Source organism: Apteryx rowi, unplaced genomic scaffold (assembly GCF_003343035.1).
Source record: "Apteryx rowi isolate R43461 unplaced genomic scaffold, aptRow1 scaffold_128, whole genome shotgun sequence".
Lineage (NCBI taxonomy): Eukaryota > Metazoa > Chordata > Aves > Apterygiformes > Apterygidae > Apteryx > Apteryx rowi.
Window position 1 is genome coordinate 1,677,441 of NW_020447508.1, and position 25,310 is coordinate 1,702,750.

General features: G+C 41.8%; 1 protein-coding gene across 8 annotated transcripts; it reads right to left on the reverse strand.

The window, feature by feature from the left end:
• Positions 1 to 2,244: 2,244 nt before the first annotated feature.
• HHIPL2 (HHIP like 2) lies at positions 2,245 to 25,282 on the reverse strand. Of its 8 annotated transcripts, XM_026055929.1 has the most exons (11): positions 25,188 to 25,282; positions 23,874 to 23,929; positions 20,667 to 22,784; positions 13,848 to 14,500; positions 12,645 to 12,788; positions 11,944 to 12,275; positions 10,348 to 10,474; positions 9,818 to 9,963; positions 8,175 to 8,256; positions 3,861 to 3,943; positions 2,245 to 3,050 (listed from the first exon to the last, which is right to left on the reverse strand). In XM_026055929.1, the coding sequence occupies exons 3-11, from the start codon at positions 21,048 to 21,050 to the stop codon at positions 2,734 to 2,736; spliced, it is 2,268 nt and encodes a 755-aa protein (XP_025911714.1). In that variant the 5' UTR covers positions 21,051 to 22,784; positions 23,874 to 23,929; positions 25,188 to 25,282; the 3' UTR covers positions 2,245 to 2,733. The 8 variants fall into 8 exon arrangements, with proteins under 8 accessions (XP_025911714.1, XP_025911719.1, XP_025911717.1 ...); XM_026055934.1 differs by lacking the exon at positions 20,667 to 22,784; XM_026055932.1 differs by lacking the exons at positions 23,874 to 23,929; positions 25,188 to 25,282 and adding an exon at positions 20,058 to 20,313 and having other exon boundaries at positions 20,667 to 20,751.
• Positions 25,283 to 25,310: the final 28 nt, after the last annotated feature.

Genomic DNA, 25,310 nt, shown 5'->3' on the forward strand with positions numbered 1-25,310 from the left:
GCCGCGGCCCTCCTTATCAATCTCCTCTCAGCCCCGGCGGCTGGTGCCCCAGGGAAGGCTTCTCGGGGGGCTCCTTGCAGCTGTGGGGGCCACCTCCGTTCCTGTCCTCCCCTGTCTCCTGGCAGAGCAATGCCGGGCAGCATCTATCCCCCCGGCATCTTTAAGGGAGATGTGGATGCCCTGCTCCGTGTCCCTCTCAGGTTCCCAAGCAATGCATTTTTGATCCTGTGACCCTCGCACTCCTTTATCTCCCACAGCCAGTTGTTTTCTCTGTGGTTTTTCTTTTTTCCTTTAGGGTTTCTCTTCCCTAGAAAAGCTTTAATGTTTTGTTAGAGCTGGACTAGCACCTAGCCCTATGGGAGAATATAGGAGGGGTAACAGGCAATGCTACTTAATGAGACCATGTGAGGCTGGCCACTTCCAAGTCCATTTTCATTAAACTTCCCCAGCATCTACGATTATTGGGTGAAGACCTGAGTTATATGGACAGCAGAACATTTTTGTGTTCTTCCCGCTTGTTGCATTTTCCATAACAGTTCTGTAAAATCCATCAGCAGCCACGCTGATTCTGTGCGAGGAGGAGGGAGTAACAGTAACAGGCTAGGACTGTAGTTTGGCTGACACAAGGAAAGGCTGACACTACATTTCCTTACCTGGCAGCTCCCATTTTTTTTATGTTTYGGGTTTCAGCACCTGTTGAGGTCTCTTCCACCTTATTCTAAATGAAAGAACCATGGATTGCCCCCAGAAAATGAGAAGTTGGTCAGCTGAGCTGTGTGGTTGTTCTGCCGGTATTTGCCTTACACCTGAGGGTTGTTTTTCTTACCAAACTCCTACAGCTAGTTATCAATTACACCTTCTCAAGCAGTTTGTCTCAAATGCTGTAGGCTGTTATTCTACACAGCAGTTGTACCATTCCAAGTTGAACCTCGCTTAATGGCAACATTACATCCCAAACAGGCAAGTCCAGAAGATGGCAGTAGGAGAAAACATAACTTTGAAAGCAGTTCCATTTTAAGTTGAACTTGCAAAATGATGCAATTTATTTTGGCTCCATCTTAGCCTAAGGGTATGAGGTGCTGGCACAGGCTAAGCTAGACTGTGGCTCTGCAACTCAAATAAATATACTTCTTTAGAAAACATTTGAGGTTTAGGATTCCCCTGCTTACACCAAAAATAATATAACCCTTTTAGGGGCAGTGATCCTCACTTGCTTAATTCTCTTTGCAGATGCCCATGCAAATTAATTTCAGAGTGTGCTCTGTGTACGAAGGAATATAGCTATTGCCAGAGTGGCTGAGCCCCCAGGAACCCTCGAGCTTGGGGCTCTAGCTCCAACATTGACCGTACCCTGTGCTCAAAAGGAAAAGATGCAGCAGTGGAGAGCTGCACAGTAACTGCCCCTAGACACACAAGTTTCTGACAGTTATGTTCAGAGATGTGCTAAGCTTCTGAATCCAGAGCTTCAAGTCTAATGATTTCTAATGCAAGTGTTAAATAAAGGACCCTTCTAAAGCTCTGGGGAGACAAAGTTTGCAGACAGTTTGGAGGAAAGATTCCTTTCTCTGTCTTCAGAGTGATGTCTTTGTCCCCCTCTGGTTATTACCTGCAGCTTCAGAGAACGCTGCTTTTTCCCCACGCAGTGTCAAGAGGGAAATGGGCCTGTTTGGGGTATGTCCATGGCCCTACCTCTCGCACACAGAGTATTAGCAGTCTTGGTGAAACAGTTATGCATGCTGGAGCTATTTCAACTGTCTAAACTGGCCATACAGTGAAGTTGCAATAATTCTGCTCTGGGTACCTCTGGGTACCTTGGGGAATGTGGAGGAAGAAAAAAATCAGTTCTTGCAGCTTATATAATACAAGAGGTGTAAGATACATAGGAACTTTATAATGTCATGAGACATAGGAGGACAGAATCCAACAGAAAACATCTGTTCAGTTAGAAGCCAGCAGATAGTTCAATGAAATTGCCCAGCCATAGCTGGCCTTTTGGGGGGTGGTTTGTGGTTTTGTTTGTTTTCTGTCTTTTTTTTGGGGGGGGGGGAAGGAGGAGGGTGTTAAAGATTTGCTGGACATTTCTAGCCCAAATTGCATCCTGTGGGACCTGCAGGTGATCCATAACTTGAAGAAACTACTGTTTAACAAAAAAATCACTGCTGATTACATCATCTGAAAGGCGACTACTCTTAAAATCTGCTTCAKCTGAAATTCAGTGTTCAGGACCACAAAATAACACTGAAAGAAAGGTGAGATCATTTACATGTTTATTTCATAATATTTTTGTATTAAAGATGCAAACCTACTAGCAAGCTTGCTATAACTGCTCTGAAAGCTGCAGGCACTTGTATTTGTTAGCCATAGACATACAAAGCCAAATCTTACCAGCAAATGTTTATCAGAGACTCTCATAACTACTTATGTCAGAAAAGGACTTCACAACAGTAACTGCAAAGAAAGTTAACATTAGGATATTGATGCTGTTAAAGTTTAATAGAATATATAGACTGACATTAATGGAAAAGCACCTAGGATCAATACTGAATTTACCCCAAGAAACATCATTGGCATAACAAATGAACTGATTTTTTTTTAATTTGGTCTCTATTGAAAGTGTTCTTCCTACCTGTCAAATTAGTTACCATCTTCTAAATGACTTGCTTTGTTGGGAATCTCACTCAGTTTCAAAAGCTGTTTCTTAATCTACTCTTTTCTCCACCAGTTTCTCCTTAGTTACTGCTCCTTTCTTTGGGGAAGCTTCTTGGTTCTGGTTAGGTGGGAGTTCTTTTTTGTCAAGGACGGCACTGGTGTAGTTTTGGAAACCTTTGTCACCTTCACCTTCTGCTTTGGCTTGTAACGTTTAGCCTTGGCTTTGATTTTTTGTGTCTTTTTACCAGCTGAAGCTGGCTTCACTGCTGATGCTTTTATTTTAGTGGGTTGGGTCTTCTTAGCTTTCTTAGAAGAAATTGTTCGGGTGACTCCAGTGGGGGAAGATGATCTTTCAGGAGGCTGGGTTGTTGAAGGCTCATTAAGCAGCTCAAGGATGGTCTCTGAGGAAAGTAATTAACATGTTTCAGCATCTCTGCTCTGAGGCAAAAGGCTGATTCAGAAATATGGCTGATATAAAGTCTTACTAGAGCTACAGCTAAGAAAAATATCTCACAGTCTAAGAAAAGAAATACAGACTGCATAAACCTGCCTACTTCTTTCTTTCTATCATAGGTGCCTTGGACTTCTTAGAAATAAAATGTGTTTAGTTTTAGAAGAGAAATGATTAATATATATTTGGGAAAATAAGTCCAGAAATAAGATGAAAGCATGCACATTTCTCTTTGGCAGATTTAACATTACAAATTATTCATATTACACTAATATCTGGAAATCCCAGAAAACATAACCTCACCTCACTAAACATTGCTTCTACTCAATAATAAGAGGCAATCCCTGCTCTAGTTGCTTAGGTCCTAGGACTGAAAAAGGCCAGGAGAAAGGAAGATTAACTCCCCTAGATTTATGGAAAAGGCTCTGTAACATGGGGGGATTACATTATTTGACTCAAGGAGGTTGTTGCAGAGCTGGGACAGGCACTCAGAACTTCCCAGTCCAAATCCAATGCCTAAACCAAAGCCATCCATTCCCTTGTGATGCCCACTCACACTGTTGCTTGACAAGATTTAGAATGATGGGGATTAAAAAGCCATTGTATCAATTAGACAACAGAAGCATTCATTAAGCAAGATTATCTAACTTCAAAGATTGCTTCTGCTCAGTGCTTTAAAGATCACTAACCCTTTCAATCACATACCTTTAAGACTGTTGACAGTTTTGCTTCTCAATAACAATAAAGCCTAACAACTTACTTGCACGTGGAGCAAATGGAATACGTTTACTCTTTGTTTTCACTGGGACAGGCTTCCATTTACACTTCCCTGGTGGAGCTCTCCTTGAAAAACACAGAAAGATATGCAGATATCTGAGAAATCATTAGAATTTTATTTGTTCCAGAGGCACATATCAGTCCTCCCTTGTCATTTGCCTCTGCTGGAAGAGGCATAAAAGCACATAGGCACCTAGAGTGCAATTTTGGTGGAATCTGAGCCTAATGCAGGGGTACAATCCATGAAATCCCTGTCTGATTACTAATAGCAGCTGGAATCCTGAAGTTTCTCTTCTACCACCATTTTGGCCAACTTCATGCCATCATGCAGTCTGGATTCTTTCTTCATCACTGACAGCTGGTGTGTTAGGCCATGGGATGTTGACCTGCCTGCATGTCCTGTTCAATATTCTTTATGGCCCACCACTAAGTCAAGAATGCTGATTAGGCATGTTCAGTTACATGTCTCTGCTGCTGGAGGTACAGTGCATCACTATTTCCAGAACCTTTTTGGTATAATGCAATATATTTCAGACTTCCAAATCACTTTGAGTTGTCCACACCAATACTGGCTCTTGCATCCCACCTTGAGGTGGGGGAGTCTCATATTCACGGGCATAGGGCCAGTCAGTGAGAATGCTTTCTGCATGCTTGCAGTACAGCGTAAGGATTTCTGTCCGTTCAGCAGAATATTCCCATGCAGCTCCACAGAAGTTAGCACAACCTGCCAAGGGTGCTGGCTGGTTATAAGGTACTGTTACATCGAGAAGGGAGGGTTTACAAAAGAAGGGAACCAGGAGGAAGTGATGGCTGCAGAGAAGCTGTACTCGAGTTCCTCTCCTGCTGGCATTCCCTGGCAGCTTCCCCCAGTACAAAAGCACCATGTGCACTTTCTCCAAGGCAAAGCTGTCACCTCTAAGTGACAGGAAGGGGAGGGGGGGATACAAAGAGGAGAAACATAGCTGTGTTTTCTGCCCTCCCCCTCCCCCCCCRGGAACTGCTCTAAGACACATAAGAGCAGGCTCTTCCAGTTTGCTATGCTTAATAGCACAGAGCAAAGCATGACCTGAGACATCATATTTTCTTGTAACTAGCTAACTAGCACTCTCCTTCAGACATGGGAAACTGCCAAGTGTTTCCTCCACACCATTTCAATTAAAAAAAAAAAGAACAGGCTATTAATTAAGGCAGGATTGTAGAACATGTTTGGGGGGGGGGGGTTTGAAGCAACACCTAACACCTCTTCCCTCTCCTCCTGACTGAGGGAATTTGGTACCAATCCAGGCAGAGGTCAAATCCCCCCTCTGCTGTCTCTCAGAGCACTGTTTGAGAGACAAACTTAAAGCAGGGACACTTGGCTCTGCTGCTTTCTGTTTTTCTGTGAGGTCCATAGGGAAATTATAGGCTTGCCCTCAGGGAGATGGCAGTGGTCCCACCACCGGTTCAGAGCAGGCATTTGTATGGCTTGCTACCCTTGCCAATGTGTGTGTTGAAGTGTGGGCAGGAAGCAGGGAGTGCGTGGGCTGGACAGAACAGGACTACACCCATTGGCAAGGTGTCACAGAGGAACTAGTCAGCCAAGCCATAGCTCACAGGGGGGAGGAAACAGAAGAATCCTATAAACAGCATTAAATTGCACAGAAAAATGGATAGTCTCTATTCATAATGGGATCAGGAGGAGGCCAGAGTACAGTCAAGGATCTGGAGATGTCAGGACTTGATTTGCTCCATAGCCAAGCAACCTCAACTTCCACAGGAACTGCCAGTGCTTTGTACACCCCGGGCAAGCTTGTTAAGTGCTTAACCAAACAGACAAGGGCAAAGCTGAACAGTGACAGGGGCTAAGGTAACAAGGGCAACCAGAAAATAGAATTCCAATGAGCCAACAGATTAAGTGCCTGATCCTGCTCTAGAAATGATGAATATGAAAGCTCCAAAAGCACAAGGAGGAACTGGCTTGTTTCCAGAAAACCTTTCAGAGCAACAAAATCACCTTACTGTTGGCAGGGGGGGCTTGCTACCCCCATGGAGTCATAGTAACACTGTGCATTACTGCACGGCCCCTCCAACTGTTCTCAGGCAGGCAGCCTTCTGGAAAGGCTTCTTCAGGCTGCTTGTAAAACAAAAAGCTGCATTCCACGCTTTACAGACAGCAAGGGGAGAAGATTTATCATCCCAATAGTCTTGATGAAGCATTAAGCAGTCACACAGAGGCTGCAGGGCTTTTATTTATAAAACACAGGATGCTCAAACTCTCTGTGTTTAGGCTAGCTCACAATATTTTTTTTGTTAAGATGAAAATCTTATATTTTGGTCAACCACAGTTTACGCAGTTCAAAGGCTTCCTGGCAGACAATAAGCTGTTAAAGACAGGAGTCTCCTCAAGTAGTTACAGCAAAGTCATCTAGAGTAAAGGACTCAAAGTCCTATTCCCACCATCTTGGTACAGACTTTGGGTGAACTACCTAATTTTTGATTTACCTTCCCAAGAAAACATTTCTTGATTTCCTCATGTTGTTAGTGTCTGAGGTCTCAGCAACAGAATAGACACATTAGTACTTTATCTACCTTACAGGACGATTTGAAACTCATTTAATGATTTTTAGCAAGATCCAAAAGCTTGGGAAGGTAAAAACTGCATAAATATGCTTATTATAAAAGCAGACTTTAGCAGGGATAACTGCTTAAAAGGAAAAAAAAATGCCTGGAAAATTCTGTTTTCAAGTTCCACTTATTATTTGAATACTGCATGAACCACCAGGTTTCACTCTTTTTTGTTAGAGGGCTTGCAGCTAATCTGTGGACTGCACTTTTTTTTTTTTTTTATTTAACCAAAGTCCTTCACAGTGATCTGGTGTCATTTCAGATCTCTACAAATGCAGGCATTTTTGAAGTTTTCACTAGACGACTTAAGTCTCACTGATTTCAGGGAGAATTAGGTGCCTAACCTGCAAGAGGTGTTCTCACAGCCTTCTCCCCTCCACCATCAGCTTTAATATTCATCTATGTGAGACCTTCATCAGGGTCTCTACAGTGTGGGCTAATCCTCTCCCCCAGTTTCCATAAGGAGAAGGGTTTTCACATGGAAAATTAATCAAGGATTCAAAGTTATTCATCTGCCTTCCAAGTGGCAGTTCTTAAGGGCACATGATGACTCCAGTGAGCCGGTTTTCCTTGCATGCAGTCAGGGACAGACATCCCCACAGTACTACTGTCAAGTCAGAAATGGCAGTAAGTCATGGAAGAATCTGCCTCCCAGTGCCTTTCAGTTACCTTAATGATAGCCTTTTAACCAGCCTGAGGAAGATTCATAGCCAATCCTGTCAAACTGCATTAGCCTCACCATGTAACAGCMAGAGTTTGTGGGAGCCTCAGAGGCTGGCCTCAGTAAAGCATTCTACATCTGTTTTCAATTTAAATTGCTTTAGCAGCAAGGGAGACTACTACTGAGACCATCCAGGATATCAGAGTCCTTTGTACACAGATGCTGGGTGGTGTGAGGACTAGCAGCACCAGCTTTCTCCCACAAACAGGCTGCACACACATCCATGAGCATAAGGTCACCAGTTTCCGCATGGCCCGCCYCAGTCTGGGCCTGTTTGCAAAGGCTGGAGGACAACCTCCCAGGCATATCTGAGTAGAAAAATCAAGCCATGCTAGGATGTTTGGCAAGACCATCAATTTGTGTCATTATTTCTATTTCACTAGCAACTTAATTTCAGCCTTACGCAGTTTGGGCTAGGTTTGAACTTATGAGATGGGGCAAAAGCCTTGAAGACCGTAACTATTTCTCTTCATGCAGTCATATACCATCAGCCTTTTACTGTGATTTACCTGCATTTTATGATGGAAAGGGATACATGCCAGCCAGTATGAAGTAAAACAGAAGAGAGAAGTCTCTCTGCTGTTGCAAAATTAGGTTTGTTTAATTTTACAAGGTCCTTGGCTCAAGTATAGACAAAATATTATCTATCTCCTTCACAACCCTGAAGAATATGAATTGTCATTTTTTTTAAGGCACCACTGTGCTATACTTTAGACATGCAAACAAGCAAACATTATTTTCTGAACCTGATCTATTTCCAGGTGCACAGATATGAGTGTGGAATAACTTCACTGAAACTGATAAAGATGAAGCAGATGTACAGCAGGCTAACAGAGACCAAAGTCTGGATGTGCGGGTTGCTAAGACTGTGTATCAGTAGTACTTAGTGCTCTTTATCTAGTGTGATAGCTGTAGAACACATAGTGATTATAGAAGAATTTGGCACAGAAAAACTGACCTTTAATTACTAACCTTGCAGGATCAACAAACTTGTAGAGAGAYCCATGTGGTGCATAGGCACTGGGATAAGAAGTAGACATAAAATACAGCTCACCTAAAGAGAGAAGAAAAAAGTAAGAAAACCTTCAGATGCAAATGACAAGGTAAATCCCTGTTCTTCATTCCCCTCTGTTCCCTGGCTTTTCCACTAATTCACATGGTCAGAAAAAAACACCCCTTCAGTCATCCCCTCAGTCAGTGTCTTACTTGCAAAGAGGGGGCTTTGGTCTCACCCTAACCTGTGTAGGCAGACTGCTGGGGACACAGAATGAGCTCTTGATTTCAGTAGCGTACCATGCAGAACTAGCGGTCCTATATCAAGCACAATGCACGAGCAGAACCTTCATTACTTCATGTCAATGGCCTTCTAAAAGGTTACTTTCCTCTACATAAATATGTATTTTTAAAAGCTTGTTTGTACCAAAGAAGCAGCCAGAAGCTACAAATAGAGGGAAAAACCACACAACAAATATCAACAAATATTTAGCCATCTCATAACCATAGCCAAAAAAAAAAAAAAAAAAATCCAACAGGAGCTATATTGGCCATCCATGTAAAATAGAAGCCTCTTATTACTATATTGTGACTGAGGAAAGCAACTACTCTTCATGCCTTCCCTTCAGCAGCCACTGGTACAGTATCCAGGCAAATTATTGTAGCTTGGGGGAAAAAAAAAAAAAAAAAGGCAAAACTCTTGTTTGCATTTCAAATTACATTACAGCACCACACTAGTTTATAAAAGAGTAGCCAGTAGAAGGGACATTTAGCATCCAAATGTTGAAAAAATTTGTACATATTTCATAATAAAGCCACATTTCCTAGGTCTCCCTGCATCTCTGACAGAATATGCAAGCAAGATCAGGTAGGATCTTTCCATTAAAAAAATGTTTTCTGCTGAATCGTGAAATATCAGAACTTGCTAAAGCACATCTAGATTCTCTCAAGAAGTTTGCAAATATTTTGCATCACATAGGCCTTTGTCAGGAGACTTGTATAAAAATGAACAACATATGCATTTGGTGAAAGTTCTAGTCATCAGGACCATAATAATCCTGTGCATTAAGACATTTGCACTAAATTTTGAAATCAGTGGCTTTCTTCATCCCCAAATGAAGCTTTGGTCTATAACCCACAAAGTGAAGTGCCGTTGTTGTGAAGTCTGAGGAATTTATACTAAGAAAGAGGGAGAGATTCAGACAAACTATAAGAACTCAAGTAAGGATGAGCTGTTACAGTGCAAGAACAAACTATTGACATAGCCTTTTCATTAATAGAGCAGCATAAACAGCACCAAAAGGAGAGATAAGCCTGAAACAAACACGAGTTCAAACTCCTCAGTGTGCCTGAAGTGTTCAGACTCAGTTCACATGAGGATTTATTTCCTGAGCTCTCCATCAAGCATGCCTGCAAGAGCCTCACAGGGCAGGAGACATCTCTGAACCACACACCAACCCTACCTGCCATGCCGAGATAGCTACAAACCTGTTGTGCAGTGCCTGCTCTTTAGTAGCATTTATGAGGTGCAACATAATTTCACTTTCAACACAATTTGTCCTAGAACACAAAACTAACAGGGTACAATTTCCAGTAAAGATATGGCTACTGAGATACCCTACCTGCTTCATCCTCAGCAAATGAGATGATAAATTTGCTGTAAGAACTGATCATTCCAGGGAAAGCACAAGCTTTTGTGTTACCAATACAGATATCTTGCTTCTTCCATCTATTTGTCTTCTCATCTTCCTGTAAAGCCATAAGTCGACTAGATGAAAAATAAAACCTTGTGTTTTATGTTTCCATTATCAAAATTAGAACCTGCCAAAATTATGCATTACTGAAATAAAATGTCAATTAGGACTGTGAATGTTCACTAGCTTTAATTTTTTCTTTAGGAGAAACAGGCCTAAAACAAATAAACAAAAAAATCCCACCACTATCCTAAGGACCCTAACTTGGAGGAAGTTCAGATCCCAATCAGAATGTCATTATAATGGTCAAACAGAGCCCTTAATCTAATGCCCAGACATCTGGAATTCTCATTTACTCCAGCTCAAAGGTTTCAGGATGCTCTGACATGCTTATTCTGCTCAGACAAGGCAAATACATGTACAAAATGGGAACTGGAGAGAAAAGAATTCCATCTTACCCATTCATGAAATCACCAAAAATATACAGGCCGTTCAGGTTGGGTGATTCACATCCTCTGTATACATAACCTCCAGTGACTGATTTCCCCACATTGCGGCCATATGCAAATATTGGAAGAACGTCATCTATTAAATGCATATGCATGAAAAGCAGAAAGAATTACATTTAGGGAGCATCAAAAAGCAATTGGTCAGTAACACTGATGGGCACAAAAATGACTGGAAGGACTGGTATAGTTGAATAAACAGCATAGTTAAATTTCAGTAGGGATTCGATTATTTACTCCAGTACAGAACTGATTCAGGGGCTTTAAAGAGCTTTCTGTGTAGTTCATCAAGGCTTGGTCAGTGAACTTCCATAATGCATAGGACCAAGATTCTTTGCATCCAGTAAGCAATATAGAACAGTATCAGCCTGCAGGAAATAWTATAGGTATGTCACGGCACCAGTCATTTGAACAGATTGTCTTGGCAAATGCCAGCATTTCTTCAGAAGAGGATGCGATCAAACAGTTGCAAGTCAACTCCACACCTTTATGGATTTGCTGTCATTCTCAGCACAGAACATGCATAAATGTACTATCTATAGAAAAGATGCGTCATGAGACTTATAAAAAGTAAAGGCTTTGCCTCTGACAACATTAAAATTGAATTCATCCCTTACTTGGAGCAGAATTTCAAATCCCACAAAATTTTAGTCCTGTCCTCACTTTTTTCCTCTGGAACAAATAGCTTGTCTTTAATGCTGAGGATAAATGTAATTCATTAAAAGCTGTGGTTTAACAGCAAAATCTAAAGCAGGTGTGTTGTCAGCTGAGGCTTGGACCACTATTAGAATTGTTTTAGAATAACAGAGCCATGTGGATACCAGCACTGAAGAGGAGAAACATTAATAACACGCTCCACAGTTACACTTGCCTGTTCATACAAATGTTTCAGAATCATCTACATGAGCTTGAGACCAAGTGTTTGCTTCCAATGGCTTAAGGAACATTATAATAATACCCAGTTCTTCTACAGTGCTTTTCCAAGATCTTTACAAAGACCAGTGGTATCCATTCTTTTTTAGAGAGAGCGGCACAAAGGCAGAAAGAGACAGTTTGTCCAGTCACACACAGTCAGACGCAGAGCATAGCTTTTGGGTGTTCTGCTGCAGTGTCCTACTTGCTGGGGTACATTGCCCCCTCCATAGGATTTGTTTCAGGATCTCAACCCCAGCCTGGTCCCCTTGCCTTAGCTGTAGACATGGCTCAGAGCTTCTAAAGAAAGCAAAATATTACTTGTTGTACTTAAACCCAATCTATTGTCTTCCTGACTCTGGAAAAACTGTCTGCAAGAGGCACAGGCTTTGACCCTAAACTCCTTATTCAGTGCAGTGCATGGCAGGAAATTCCCTGAAGACACAGGACATCATTACACCCCAACGCTCTAAGACTGGAGAGAAGGGATTTCTGCTCTTAACAAGTAAACAAACTCCATTTCAACACATAACAATAGATTTAGCTTCACTGGAAAAATGGCACTATAATTGATTAAATACATATAGCACAATAAGTGTTCTTTAAGTAGTCTCCTGCAAGAAACTTCTTCCTTACCCAAAGAGGAATTATGGCAAAGCTTTGTGTCGTAGCATTCAAATCCCTCCTTTGCTCTCCAGCCATAGTTCCCTCCTTTCACAATGATGTTAATTTCTTCAAACCTGTTCTGCCCAACATCCCCACAGAAGAGCCTCCCTCTTCCCTTTCTTGTGACAGGGTCCCCTCTGTCAACCGCACAGCGCCACATATTCCTGACCCCATAAGCATACACCTCAGGGCAGGCCTTGGGATCAGACACAAAAGGATTGTCAGGAGGGATGCGATAAGGCTTTCCATCTGGGCTTTTTCCATCCACATCAATCCTCAAGACTTTTCCCAGCAAAGTGCTCCTAAAGAAAATGGCAGATAAAGACAGATTTATAAACCCCAGCATGAGAACCAAGTGAAAGTATAAACAATTCTCTCCTCCTTCCCCCTTTCCAGAAGAAAAATTCTCTGTCCTGAAGAAATAAACCAACAGCTGGTATGTCTTGCAATCAATCAAGTCACAAAAGACTCTCTCTCTCACTCTCAGGGAAGTGGGTCCCCTCAGCTTTCGAAATGTAATATTTAACTAATTTTTGAAATACTGCAGACTGACTTGCAGATGCACAAGCACTTTTGGGAAGCTCTTTTAGTTTGCTCTTCCATGTTGCCTTACCTCCAAGCCTTATCTCTTGGTSTACCAGCTCAAGGCTTTTGCCTGCCTTCCTACTTACTTGTTCTGAGCATTTCCAAATTTTCCAAAAGGGTCTCCAGCTTTCCCTCCATCCCCTGTGAACAGGTACATATAACCATCCACACCAAAGAGAATCTGTCCACCATTATGATTAGCAGCTGGTTCTTCAAGCTCCAGAAGATTCCTAAAAAGAAAAAGAGAAATAGCTCCACATGCAGCTACTGAACATTTGGTTAGTTTGCAGAAGCACTGCATCACACGTTCTACAAAAGAAATCAAATTTCCCAGCTGTACAGTCTTTTCAGCTTTGTCAAATACAGTGCAAGGGCTGAGTTGCATCCTTTTTCTGACAGGAAGAACCTGCAGCACAAGGCTGGCTGCATGCTTTCTAGCAGGTGTCCTTTCAGTACAGAGTCCCTTGAGGAAACATGCTTCCCATGAACCATATAGCACCATGGCCTCTCTGCCATTTGACAGCCCATGAACTAGGGCTTTAGCCAGCCCTATCAACACCTTTTCTGATACAGAACTCACCCATCACTGTAGGCATAAGAATAYCAAAACTCATCTAAAAACAAGGCTAAAAATATATAAAGCTTTTGCCTAGATGGAACAGTTGACCTGGAAACTTTGCTTGTCACAAATGGGTTCTGTTTCCCTATATGAGAAGTAATTGGTGAATCTGAGGGCTTTAGAAGGATCTTTGAGGTCTATGGTGATTGTGAAACTCATTTTGAGTTTGTACTATTAACAAATTCTTCTTCATGACTGATAATTAGCTTTTTTCTTTTTTTGGGGGGGGGGGGGCAGGGGGGAACGAGAGGGAGAAGCACATATCAGATCAATTAGATGAATGTATAGTACCCTAAGTGAAACATCCCTGTAGTGAGTACTAAAACCAGAAAGTTTTTTCAGTTTGTTCTACAGTATTAAGCAACATCAGGGCAGATGTTAATTCCAGATAAGGCTGTAACGTACTGCTTTTTAAAAGGCAAGGGTACAAGATGGAGATGGAAGGAAACCTGTGAGTCCAGATCCTTGGTTCTAGTTTCAGTTTTGTTTCCATCTAGTTTGCCACATGACCTTGAGCCACCCTGCCTCCAGTAGCTTCATAACAGGTCCAGTCACATGCCTAAAGCAAACTGGGATTGGAAATTTGCTGGTTCTGCAAGGAAGGAGGAGGACAAGGACAGAAAATCATTCCTCATCATGGTATACAGTAGCATTCAATGTGAACTTTTACCTTTCTGAGTGTGGATCAGCTTTGTTGACATCAGATGCTGAAACCTTCAATTCACTGATTCTGATCTTTTCCACTTGCTTCTTATCCATGTAAGAGTAATAGATATAAAACTTCCCATTGTACTTGTACTTGGGGTGGAAGGCCATCCCCAGAAAGCCCCTCTCATCCCCTATCCACGGTGTAGCCAACACTATAGTTTTAATATCCAGAAAGGGCTCCTCCAGCCGACTGCCATCAGGTAAGTAGACCCAGATCACACCCACTTGTTCACCTACAAACATGCGATGGGTATGGTCATTCGCATGGACCATCAAAACTGGGTTCCTCAGGCCGTTGGCARCTTCTGTCAGGCACAGCTGGAGGCAGCCTTTGCGGTCCTCCACCACCAAGCCCAGGTTACGGTTGAGGGCTGTGTTCTTTAGCACATTGGGGAAGCAGTAGTCCTTATCATGTAGGTTAAGGAGGTTACAGAAGCGCGTCTTGTTTGTCTCGCAGCATTCTTGGATGTGTTTATCACCAGTCAGCAGGCTGATAGCGGAGTGGCAGTTGAAGTGAAACTCAGAGCAGTAGTCAAAGCAAAGTCCTGGGAGGTTTCGAAGAGGCGTCTGAGGGTTTTCTGCATCATAAAGATGTGCAGCATATGGAGAACATTCCTAGAAAGTAAAAGAAACTAAATATGTGGCAGTGTACACACATCCAGGAGAAGCAGGGATACCTTCATGGAAGCAAATCAATAAATAAAATGAAAAATAATTAGTAAGGCAAAGAGCGCAATGAATCATCTTTGAAGTGGCATAGTAAAAAACAGAGAATATGGCTAAAGTGAATTCAGAGGCTGGTAGTACTTTCCTTTACCAAAGCACAATCAGCTGTACCTAAATTATTCCCAAAAGAAGTTTGTCTAGGGATGCTGTGGAATTTCCATTACTAGAGGTTTAAGAAAGTGACAGGCAATCTGTTCTTGTCAATAAGTACCCTTAGCATTAGAGATYTCCCTAGTCTCTGCCGCTAGATTTTAAACCAGGTACTTCGTATCCTATTCTTAACAGACTGGGAAAAGAATTTTTTCATGCCCTCACTGTAGCAACTTTTTGCACTCTAAAGAACATTAGCCTCCCGTCTTCTCCAGACCAGCAATCCCACTTCCCTCAATCTTCTCCCTCAGGTGGTGTTTTCTATATGTCTGTCACGCTGACTGCTCTTCCCTGGACTTTCCCTTTCTTGAAATGGAGTGCCAAATCTGGTCATATCCTTCAAGTCAATTGGTATYACTGCCTTTTCCAGATATATGTAGATCTTGCTTCTTTAAACTACTTAAGCACATACCTAGCTCTAATCAAGTGTTAGAAAAGAAAGAACGAACAAAACAGATACCGGTTGACCTGCACCTTCAACACTGCACAGTTCTGGTCTCCTTCTCAAAAGCAACATGGCAAAACTACAAGTGAAAGGCCACCAAGATACAGAACAGTTAAGTAAGGTGGGACTGAGCTGTCTTGAAGAGAGATGATCAGAGTGGGGTAAGAGTCTGACAGAGATCTGTAAATATCACAAGCGACAGTGGAGGATGGATGGGGATCAGTTGTTCACTCTTTCCCCCAGCAGAAAAGTGAGGGAGCATCAGATAAAGCTAGCAGAAGCTAGATTAAAAAATGGAGGTGAAACTCTGTCAAAAGAAACTGTAAATGCTAAAGATGTATATGGGTTCAAGGGGAGCCTGTATGACTGCATGAAAGAAGCCACTGACGATCACTAAATACACAGAAATTACATCCAGTTCGGGAAGTTCCTAAGCTGAACGGGATTGGAGGCTGGGAGCATATTCTGCGGAAGTATTTGTATTTGCTCTCCTCTTATACTCTCCTCCAACAGCTTTTGGCTGCTGTCAGACAGTATCCTGGGCTAAGTGAATCTTTGTCCTGATGCTGTACAACGGTCATGTTCTCACATGTAGAGTATCACTGAAGTCAACTATAGTTGAGATTTAAAACTATTTGGAATAAATAAATCTTATCTTAAGCAATTAATGTAGGTACCATCGATTCTATACATGATCTTTGGAAACAGTCACTTTGGGCAACATTTTCAAATGCATGCATCTATAATCATACACCTTCATCTGCAAGTAAATTTTTAGCTGCACAAAATACAGGTTAAATACTGGAAATCATGCACTGTGTTTGAATTTGTGCTTAAATTCAAATTCCTCATCTTGCAAAAATTCTGGGCCAGAACTTCTGTAAAATATTTCTATTAAAATCCCACCTATTTATATTAATCAGCACAAAACTGCAGAAGTTAACAGAAGGAGCTAAATTCTGCAGAAAGATTTTACTGTTTTTCATGTCAGCAGCCTGAAAAAGTCTATCCAGAGTTTGTATTGCACAGATATGTAGGAAGGTAAGTACATAGACAAGTCCAAGAATGAAGAACTACTATACTAGGGGTTTTTTTCTGCTTCATTAAACAAAATTCATTAAACAAATCTGAGGCATTTATGTAAGTATAGTCATTATTTCTGTTGCAAATAGCAGCCTTTCCAGAATACTGAATGTGAAGGCTAGAGACCCTCATTCTAAACTTAGCATAGCAAACTATCCTTTGTTTACAGAAGAACTCAATGGCTTTTGGCCACACTAAGAACAGATATGATCTCTTCAAAGTACCAAAGGCCTATCCAGTTCTTGGATCATGTGCTAGGTTTCTCACTTTTCATTGTTGCTATTTGATTATAAAACTGCATGGAACAAACTGGTTTCTGTTGCTTTGACATCACATCTGTAAGGAATCGAAGATAGACAAAGCTGTCCCAGGTCAATGCTAGATACCAGGACAGACTTCTTCTGTGTGAGTGTCAGTGGTCTGTACCTCTTTTCTACGCCACACTCATCTCCTTCCAAATCAGAACTCTCCATCTGCAAAGTGAAGACAAGTCCCCCAGGCCTGCCCTTACAGCCTGAGCCCAGCCTCAGATGACAAAACCACAGCATTTTTCCTGTGTTTAAGCTCTTCCCTGAACAAAGAAGGGCACCATTATGTCCTGATTACCTTTTGTCCAAAAAAGCCAAAGCCACAAGTGCGTGCCTTTCTGTCCTTGTCTCCCTGAAAGAAAGCAGCTTTGGTGCAAGCACTTCAACCACAACTGGCTGGCGTGTTCCTCCAGTCTAGTAAGTCCATTATCCATTGCTTTCCCCCTCAGCTTCTGCCAGCATGCACTCATATACACCCAAATATGTCGAACTTCTAGTTAAACTGCAGCTTCCACAAAATATGGTACTAGTTTCAAGTGACTAGAAGTCACCTAGCCTGATAGGGATTCACCAAGAAAGGTGGGAAAGAGTAGATAGAGCCTAACCTGCATTGCATATTGAGTTCTGGAAAGCTTACTTGAACCCACTGTGTCCTTGCAGCTAGTTCAATGTTCTTCATTGCACCTGAGTCTCCACAGTTCACTTGCAGTTTAAAGCTCTTCTCCATTCTGTTCTGCAGTGATAACTTTATTAAGTTCTCTGAAAACATTTTTAATTTGCCTCAGTAGGAGTTAGAACAGAATCAAACTCCCAGCACAGGATATGAGAGCTACTACCAACAGTAAAGCAGCTTCCTCTGAGACAGGGCATTTTCTCAGCACCTCTGAGCTCAGTCATCTCCATTCTGCTGACAGTCTGCAGTATGAGGGTCTCCTACAGTTCATGATCTCAAAGTGTAGCCCCTGAGCAGTTGCTGTTTTTCCAGTCATTCAGCTTCCCACACATCATTTGCCTGGCAAAGAATGTCTGCAGCACAATTCTGGCAAAATGCACGAGGTGGAGGCATTCCTCAGGGTGGACGTAAACTCCCAGGATTACGTGGCCTTGCAGTAATTGTTGGTTGTCTGCATTCATTTCACTCTAGTGTGCATGAAACAGTACAATTAATCCAGATACTTAATAGAGCAGAAGAAGCAGAAGATGCTAAGATCAAGTTGATACTTCTGTGCCACTTTATAATAGTTTCTCTGCAAGAGTATCGGGTTTCTTCCTTGTCATTGCAAATAAGTGTGTGCAGAACCACATCATGCTACGTTACAAAGCTGGGGCTGCCTATCACCACACCAGACCCTCCCCCACCAAGGAGACAGAACCTCTAAAGCACTGACCTGTATGTGCAGTACACAATCTCCTACTGGTCCAAACTAGGACACAATAGACTAACACTATGCGTTCAAGCAATCACAGGTCAGGCCTCAGATTAAAACTGGCTTAAGAAATATGTTGTTTTGCCTGCACTAGGCTCCTGTCACGTGCTTGTATCATGGCTTTCAATCAGCTTGAACAAGACTGCTTTTTGAGTAGAGAAACATTCTCTCAGTCAGTGGCCATACAACGGTTCTAGCACATGTAGCAAGGTATGCATCCAGTGAGTTTCAGCAGCCATGCAACTTGTACAACATCTCCTTAAGAACATTACAGGCAGTTTTCAGAGCTTCGTGTTCAGTTTTTAGGCTAAATCCTAGGACAGCTCAGCTGAGGGCTAGGTTCTAAACCTGCAAACATTTACAACAAGCGTAACTGGCAAATATAGCCCCAGATCTTGCCAGGTGTAAACTGAAGTAGCTCTACCAAGCAGAGCCAGATTGCTTTATAGACAATCTGGATGCCTCTTCAAGTCAGTTTTTAATAGAAACAGCTGATTTAGAGTGACAGCAGGAAATCTATGATCCAGAACATATCCCCAATCAATCATTTTCCATCTGTAAAGAAACACACAGCTACAGTGCCAAGGTAAGGGGCGTTCTGTAGCTCCTTCTTGGGCTCTGCAGGACCAGTGAGGCTGCTGCAGTCACCAAAAACAGTTTCCTCTGTTCAACTCCCAGCACACCACTCACTACCACACCAGGAAGGCAAGGAAAAAAAAACAGCTGGACTGTTGTTTACTGTCCACTGTTTTGGGCACTGAAGAAACACCTGACTGAATGGGCTGCTGTGGCTGTGTTACAATGCATCCCTACTACTCCAGTTCCCCAAAAAATGTGAAATAATGCTATCTTCACAGTATTAGAGCAGACACTGAATTTAGGTTTATCAATAAGCACCTATATCTTTCTTGAAATGTGTTTTGCTCAGAAGACAAAAACCAATAATGTTATTTCATCTGTCACTGCTTCTGTGTTTAATCTTCATGTCCCAAGTTCCAAACTAACAACATCAAAAAAGTGCTTGTTATTGAGAGCGGTCTACCCAATGTCCTGGTGTAGACAACGGTAATAGGCACTTAGCAGAATCACATCCAGATAGCATATGCGAGTGTGTCGTCTTGTATTTGATGTGGCACTAAGCATGTGTTGACATGTCACAGGTAGTGGCTACTAATTATTAGGATATTGTGAACAGGGTAGAATGGAAATCTGTCATCATTTTCCACCMCCTCCAAGTGAGATCACCAGTAACAATTAGATCCAGCAAAGTGACATCACTAAAACGAGACCATTTGGTAGATTTTTTGCTCCTCCACTAATTCAACAGCCAAATAACACTTGTCAAAAGAACCCAACATTATTTCCATGGCTGTCACTAACTTGAACAGGAATAAGACAACATAACAATGCAATTACAAGCTCCTTACCATCAAATACTTTACAGCAATCTTACTCTAGAAAGATATGAAAGAGTCTGAATTCATTACTTAGAAAATATATATCCCAGTGTGTTTATATGCTGTAAAATACAATTCCATCAAATGTGAAATTAAACTATGTCCTGCAGAATGAGCAATCCAAGTCTAAAGAGGCAATTGTCACATTTTTATTGTGTTTTTCTACCTGCAAAATGCAAAAGATTTTCTAAACGGAAATATTGGTGGTTCTTCTAGGACCTATAATGCACCTTTTTCTGGTTTACCAACTGTAAAACGACAGAGAGAACCCTGAGCYTACTCTTTTTTAGCCCCAGTGCCAAAAATTATTCTTCTCCAAGGAGATGCCAGAATCCCATCAGTATCCAACACATTTGATAAACAAATAAAATTTTAAGGCTAAGGAAATTTTAATTAGAAGAGTTTTTTGTGTTCTTAAGAACAAGTGTGTCTTTTGGCTGCTTTGTGTTCTGGCATGCATTAAGTCCTGCTCTGCATGACTAACACAGTTGTTAAAGGCAGGTCAGTTTTGCTCTTTTTTTTAAAAGAGAGAGCCCAGGAAGAACTGTGCCCTTGGTCTTTTGTCACTGCAAATACCTGCTTCTGTGAGCCAGATGGACAGTGTGAAGACAGCACTGAAAGAAACGGAGCAACTGAAGCATCTGGACCATGCAGCCACATGAAGCTACTGTCTATGAAACATTGTTATATTTTAATAACCACAACATTTGAAGCATCCTAGGCAGGAACACAATCTTAACACATCCTTCATGGAACCTAGGAATCCAAATACTGTGCCTGATAATTCTTGTATCATTTGATCCTGTAGAATTTGCCATCCACCACCTAGTAGCTGCAAGCACAATAGAAAATAAATATTGATCTGTAACTCTCCCCTTTGTTACAAGAAAATAAACAGAGCAGCAGGATTCCCATCATCATGAGCTGGGCAATGATTCATAAATCATTATTGCTATCAAACATCACTATATATTGCCAGATACCACAAAGCGAGGTGCCCTACACAAGGCACTTCACAAAATGCATGCTGGGAATCAGGTATCATTACTCTGACATGACAGCCCACTTTCCCCCTGCTCCCACACCTCTTTTCAGAGTGACACAGCTATAAAGACAATCAGAACCACAAACCACCCCCATGGTCAGCCCAAAGTGTAGGATTCAGATGCTAATTTTCTGCCTTACCTGACACAGGATATCTTTGATATATGCTCCACACAGCTTATGCCCCTGGGGATCAATATAATCCATGATCTCCCAGTATTTTGCTGCAATGCTGTTGTCTCTCTCCTGGTCGCAGCAGCCAAAGTTTTCATAGGCAGTGCAAAACTCCAAGTGAAAAGGGGGCTGGAAAGGCGGCCCATAATCCAGGCACTGAGGATGCCCCAGAAGATTGCTTATTTGGCATAACAAGGAGAGGCAAAAAAAGACATGTGGGCAAGAAAAGGAAACTCCAGAGCTGCTGCTGCTCCCGCCAGTGCATGGCCAAACATTCACTTTCTCCACTGGAGGTTTCTTGAGGTCAGAYGTATAGAAATTCTCGACCTCTTCATGGTATGGTTCATTCATCCTCTGTGCTTTATTATTTGCCAGCTGCAGAGCTCAGTGYTTGCCCAGGTTTGCTTACATTCTCTCTCCCTCTTTCTAAGTTTACCATTTGGCTGGAGAGAAACCCTGCAGACTGCCTCTTTGGTATTTCACACGTCACACTGCTGAACCCTCCCCCCCAGACATTTCTCATGTCCCTAGAAGCATTCACAAATCTAATCCTACAGCTTAGTTTAAAATAGGCTCAGAAATCATTCATGAAGAAATATGGACACAAAATAAATAATACAATGTATGATACCTATATACAGAATCTGATTCTCTCTCTCCATTTACAAAACACAAGATGAATTCTTCTCAGTTGTTAACTACCATTTTACTCTACTTTTAAAATGGACCAGACTTGGGCCTGGTTTCATAAAGACTGAACAGGGATTCTTACCCTGTGACCAGGGATCATTAAAAAAACAAAAAACAAAAAACACACACACACACACACACACACACACACATACATTAAGGCAGCAGTGGACCATAGGTACAAGTAACTTCAAGACCAAAAGCTTTACAGAGGTATTGCAGGAACTTCCAAATCCAGGTACAAATTCAGGGTTAAATTGAAAAGAAATTCAAAAATAGTGAAGCAGAAAACACACATTTAAGGCACCTAAACAACCAGAACTCAGCTGTGATATTATGCAGTAACCCTGCATTTAAGCTAACTGATTTTAGTGGTTTTGACCCAGGTGCTGTTAAACTGATACTTAAAGATGCATGAGATTTCTGCCCGCTATCTCCTCTCTGGAGAGCAGTCTGAGAGCTCCCTCCAGAGTTCGCTAAGTACAGCATCAGCTGCATGTGTAAGTGTACTATGTTTGTACATACTGTACTCAACCTTGGTTTCTGAGAACAACACCTTTTCCTAACCCCACTCTTCTGCAAGCAGAGACCCCTTTGACCACAACCTAGATCCTTTACCATTTCACCAAAAACAAGTGTATGCGAGAGGAAAACACATCACTATTCGTAACACAGCAACAAACCTACACCCATCCATAACATTCATCACCACTGTGCTGTAAACATCACGAGACACACAAGTTTAAAACAGCAGCGCACTCCTCAAACTGTGAGCCCAAGTGATCCAATGAAGAGGAGAGTAGTGCTCTTCTTTACAGCCATAGGAGTAATGCAGCAGGTCTGATTCTATTGAGGAAAAGCCTTTAGCATGCACSTAACGGCTAGACATTTCTGTACAACAGAACTTAAAGAACAAGGCTTTGCAATCTGTTCTATTGCTTCTGAAGCACTAGCAAGAAACTAGCAATTCCTGCAACTCAGTATTACAGAACCTTTTCACCCAGAGACACCGTCATTTGAAACAAGCTCCTTTCTCATTAAGTGACCACTAAAGTTTGCATAGCACTTTTACAGTACCTGCAGGCAGTGATTTCAAAGGACACTGGTTCCAGAAGGAGTCATGAAGGCATCATTTATAACTTGAAAATCCATCTTCACATAGTCATTTTGCATAAGTTTCATATAGTCCAAGGCTACACAAATCTCAGCTTAGGAAAAAAATCTAATTGCTGTTTAGGGTAGATCAACATTGACAAAATGTTCAGGTGTGTCCAGCTAGCCTTGAACCAACCACCTCGGGGGAGGGGGGGAGAACACTTTCAGACATGCTTCAATATCCAGACTGTTCTTCAATATAAAAACCCCACATGCTGTGGGGAGTGTTCTAGCTTCTGCCTTTAAAAAATAAAATGCCAATTAGATGTTTCTCCTCCCCACAAATCTTGGGAGAAATGATTATAGCCAATGCACAGATGTCATTTCTGCTGTTTCTTGCAGTTTCCACAACTTTCTACTTACTGTTCTTCCTCCATGGGGCAGAGGGGTAGAGAGTGGGGAAAGGGAAGCTGAAGGGAGAATGTCATGTTTAGGGACACTTCTGCTCATTTAAAAGTCCTTCCCCTCTCCCCACACATCATCACTTACTCACAACAGTCTAGCTGCATGTGGCTCATGGGGAAATTGAAGTTCCCAGTTCTAGATTCCCAGTAAAATAACCAGTGCAAAGCAACAGCTAGAAATGCTCTGTGACTATTGGTCTCTTAGTCTTTATTGGGAAATGATTGTTTTGTTTAAAAAATAAAAAAAAAAAAGAAGAAGAAAAAAAGACACCACTGGGTTTTTAAACCATCACCTGTTGTTTTGCTGTGGCTCTAAATTGTGGCACCTTGACTGTCCAGCAGTCTGTTGACAATATTGTCTCTGCTTAAGCTTCAATGATTTGGAAATATGTCAGCTGCAAGATTCAGTACTGTCATGAGATAAAGCACTTAAAATTCAAGTATGTGGATCCCCTCAAATACCAGTCTAACTCTATTGCTCTCAAACATCACAATCATTGAAATTTAGGCGTTTCTTTGGTATCCCCTGGCAATCGTGCAATTATTTTGAAACCACAACAAACAGCAAGGACGACAAATTAGGATCCTTGCRTATTCTTCATTTGTAACTAGAGCCCTTCAAGTTTCCTGTGCTTTTCATTCCTTTAGCTTTACTGAGCTCTTTGGGGTAACTAACCTTATTCATCAGATCGACTTTTTCTGTTAAGAGAACTTAAGCCCTTCTCTCCCTTTCCTGGAGACATGGTGCTTCTAGACAAAAACTCAGAATATTTACATTCATAAAGAACTGCACTTCTGATACTTCAGACCAGGAGGCAAGAATATTCCTTGCTGCTCATCTGAAGAAGGTATAAAAACTAGAATAGCTTTAATCAAGTTTGGACAAGGACAGAAAACAACCTCCCACAGAGACTATTAACATTACCTGAAAACTCTTCAGTGAGCGGTCTAATTCAGCCAACATATCCTCTCAAGCAATTCCTTAAATGCAACAAAACAAGACTCAGTGGAACTTGCCATTTACCATCACAGATCAGAACACCAGTTACTGAAAGCACAGAACTGTAAAGTCGAACCAGTGCACAGCACAGCAGTTCTCTGATTCAGCAGGCACCACTCCAAGGGTAATGGATATACCCTTTTTAGTGTTGACAGCATGCTTACACTGCTCTGAAAGATAAGGCAAGTCTTGCCCAAGCTTCCAGTATGAGACAGCTGCTCAGGAAGTGGGGGGAGAGGAGGTAAGGGAAGAGGGGGGAGATGTCAAAGCACAAGGGGATCAATATGCTTTATAAGCAGCAGACACCTCATTAGCTCACTCTTCTTGATCTGTGGTGAGACATGAATTTTTAAAACAGGAAAGCAGAGGCAGCAGCATCACAAACAGGGATGAGACAACAGGGAAGGCAGAGAGTAAAGCTAAAATGAATTGCAGTTTTGTGTAAATCTTCATCAAATTAGATTTSAATACTAAAAATACCAGAATGAGAGGTGGAATAACAGGGACAATATGCACTGGGTCTATGGACCTGAAGATGTGGTTTCCCTGGGCAAGTTCCTTATCTCAGCATAAAGGAGAGTAGTAAAGTATGTGATGTTTGTTTCATGGAAAAAAATATATATATAATAAATTAAAAAAACCACAGAAGTTTTGTACACAGGATGAGGAGGACTGTTCATAAGAAAACTGCAGAATACAGAGCCAGAGAACGTTCCCGTCCACTGGGAGTTACCATATTCAAAGTACAATGCATAGGCTTGAAAACACAGCATGTGTTGAATAATTTGCACAGGAAATTCCACTCAGGACTTGAGATGTGCAGTTTTGGCTCAAGTGTAAATACCACAGCCTTGGGTAATAGCATGGTTTTTTTACAGGGCAAGAAAGAGCAATGCTTGAGATTGATTATGTCAAAGCTGGGACTGCGCTCTTCTTCCACTTGCAGACTGCAGCCCTGCAGCTCCAGCACCAGGAGAGAAAACAATCCCTGGCTGCAAACCAGCTACAAAAGGAACCTCTGAGGAACTKAACTACAAACAAGGGGTTCCCTTCCCTCCTCTCCCTAACCCAGGGGATTTGGGGTAAGACAGTGTTGGCAAATATGCTATTTCCAGAGCTTWGGTCTGAGCACTTAAAGTTGACAACAGTTACAACCAAGATTACAGAAGAAAGCTACAAGCACAATTAATAGATTCTTCAAAGGCATCAAGCTGCTCTTTGTCCTCTCATTCTCCTCACCTCTACTCAGATCTTTGCTGCTTTGGTTCCCATTTCTTCCTCAGTGACAAGATGGATTCTCAGCTGCTACAAGGTACACACATTTCCCACAGGCAGCTAAAGGGATAGAGGGAAAATTACATG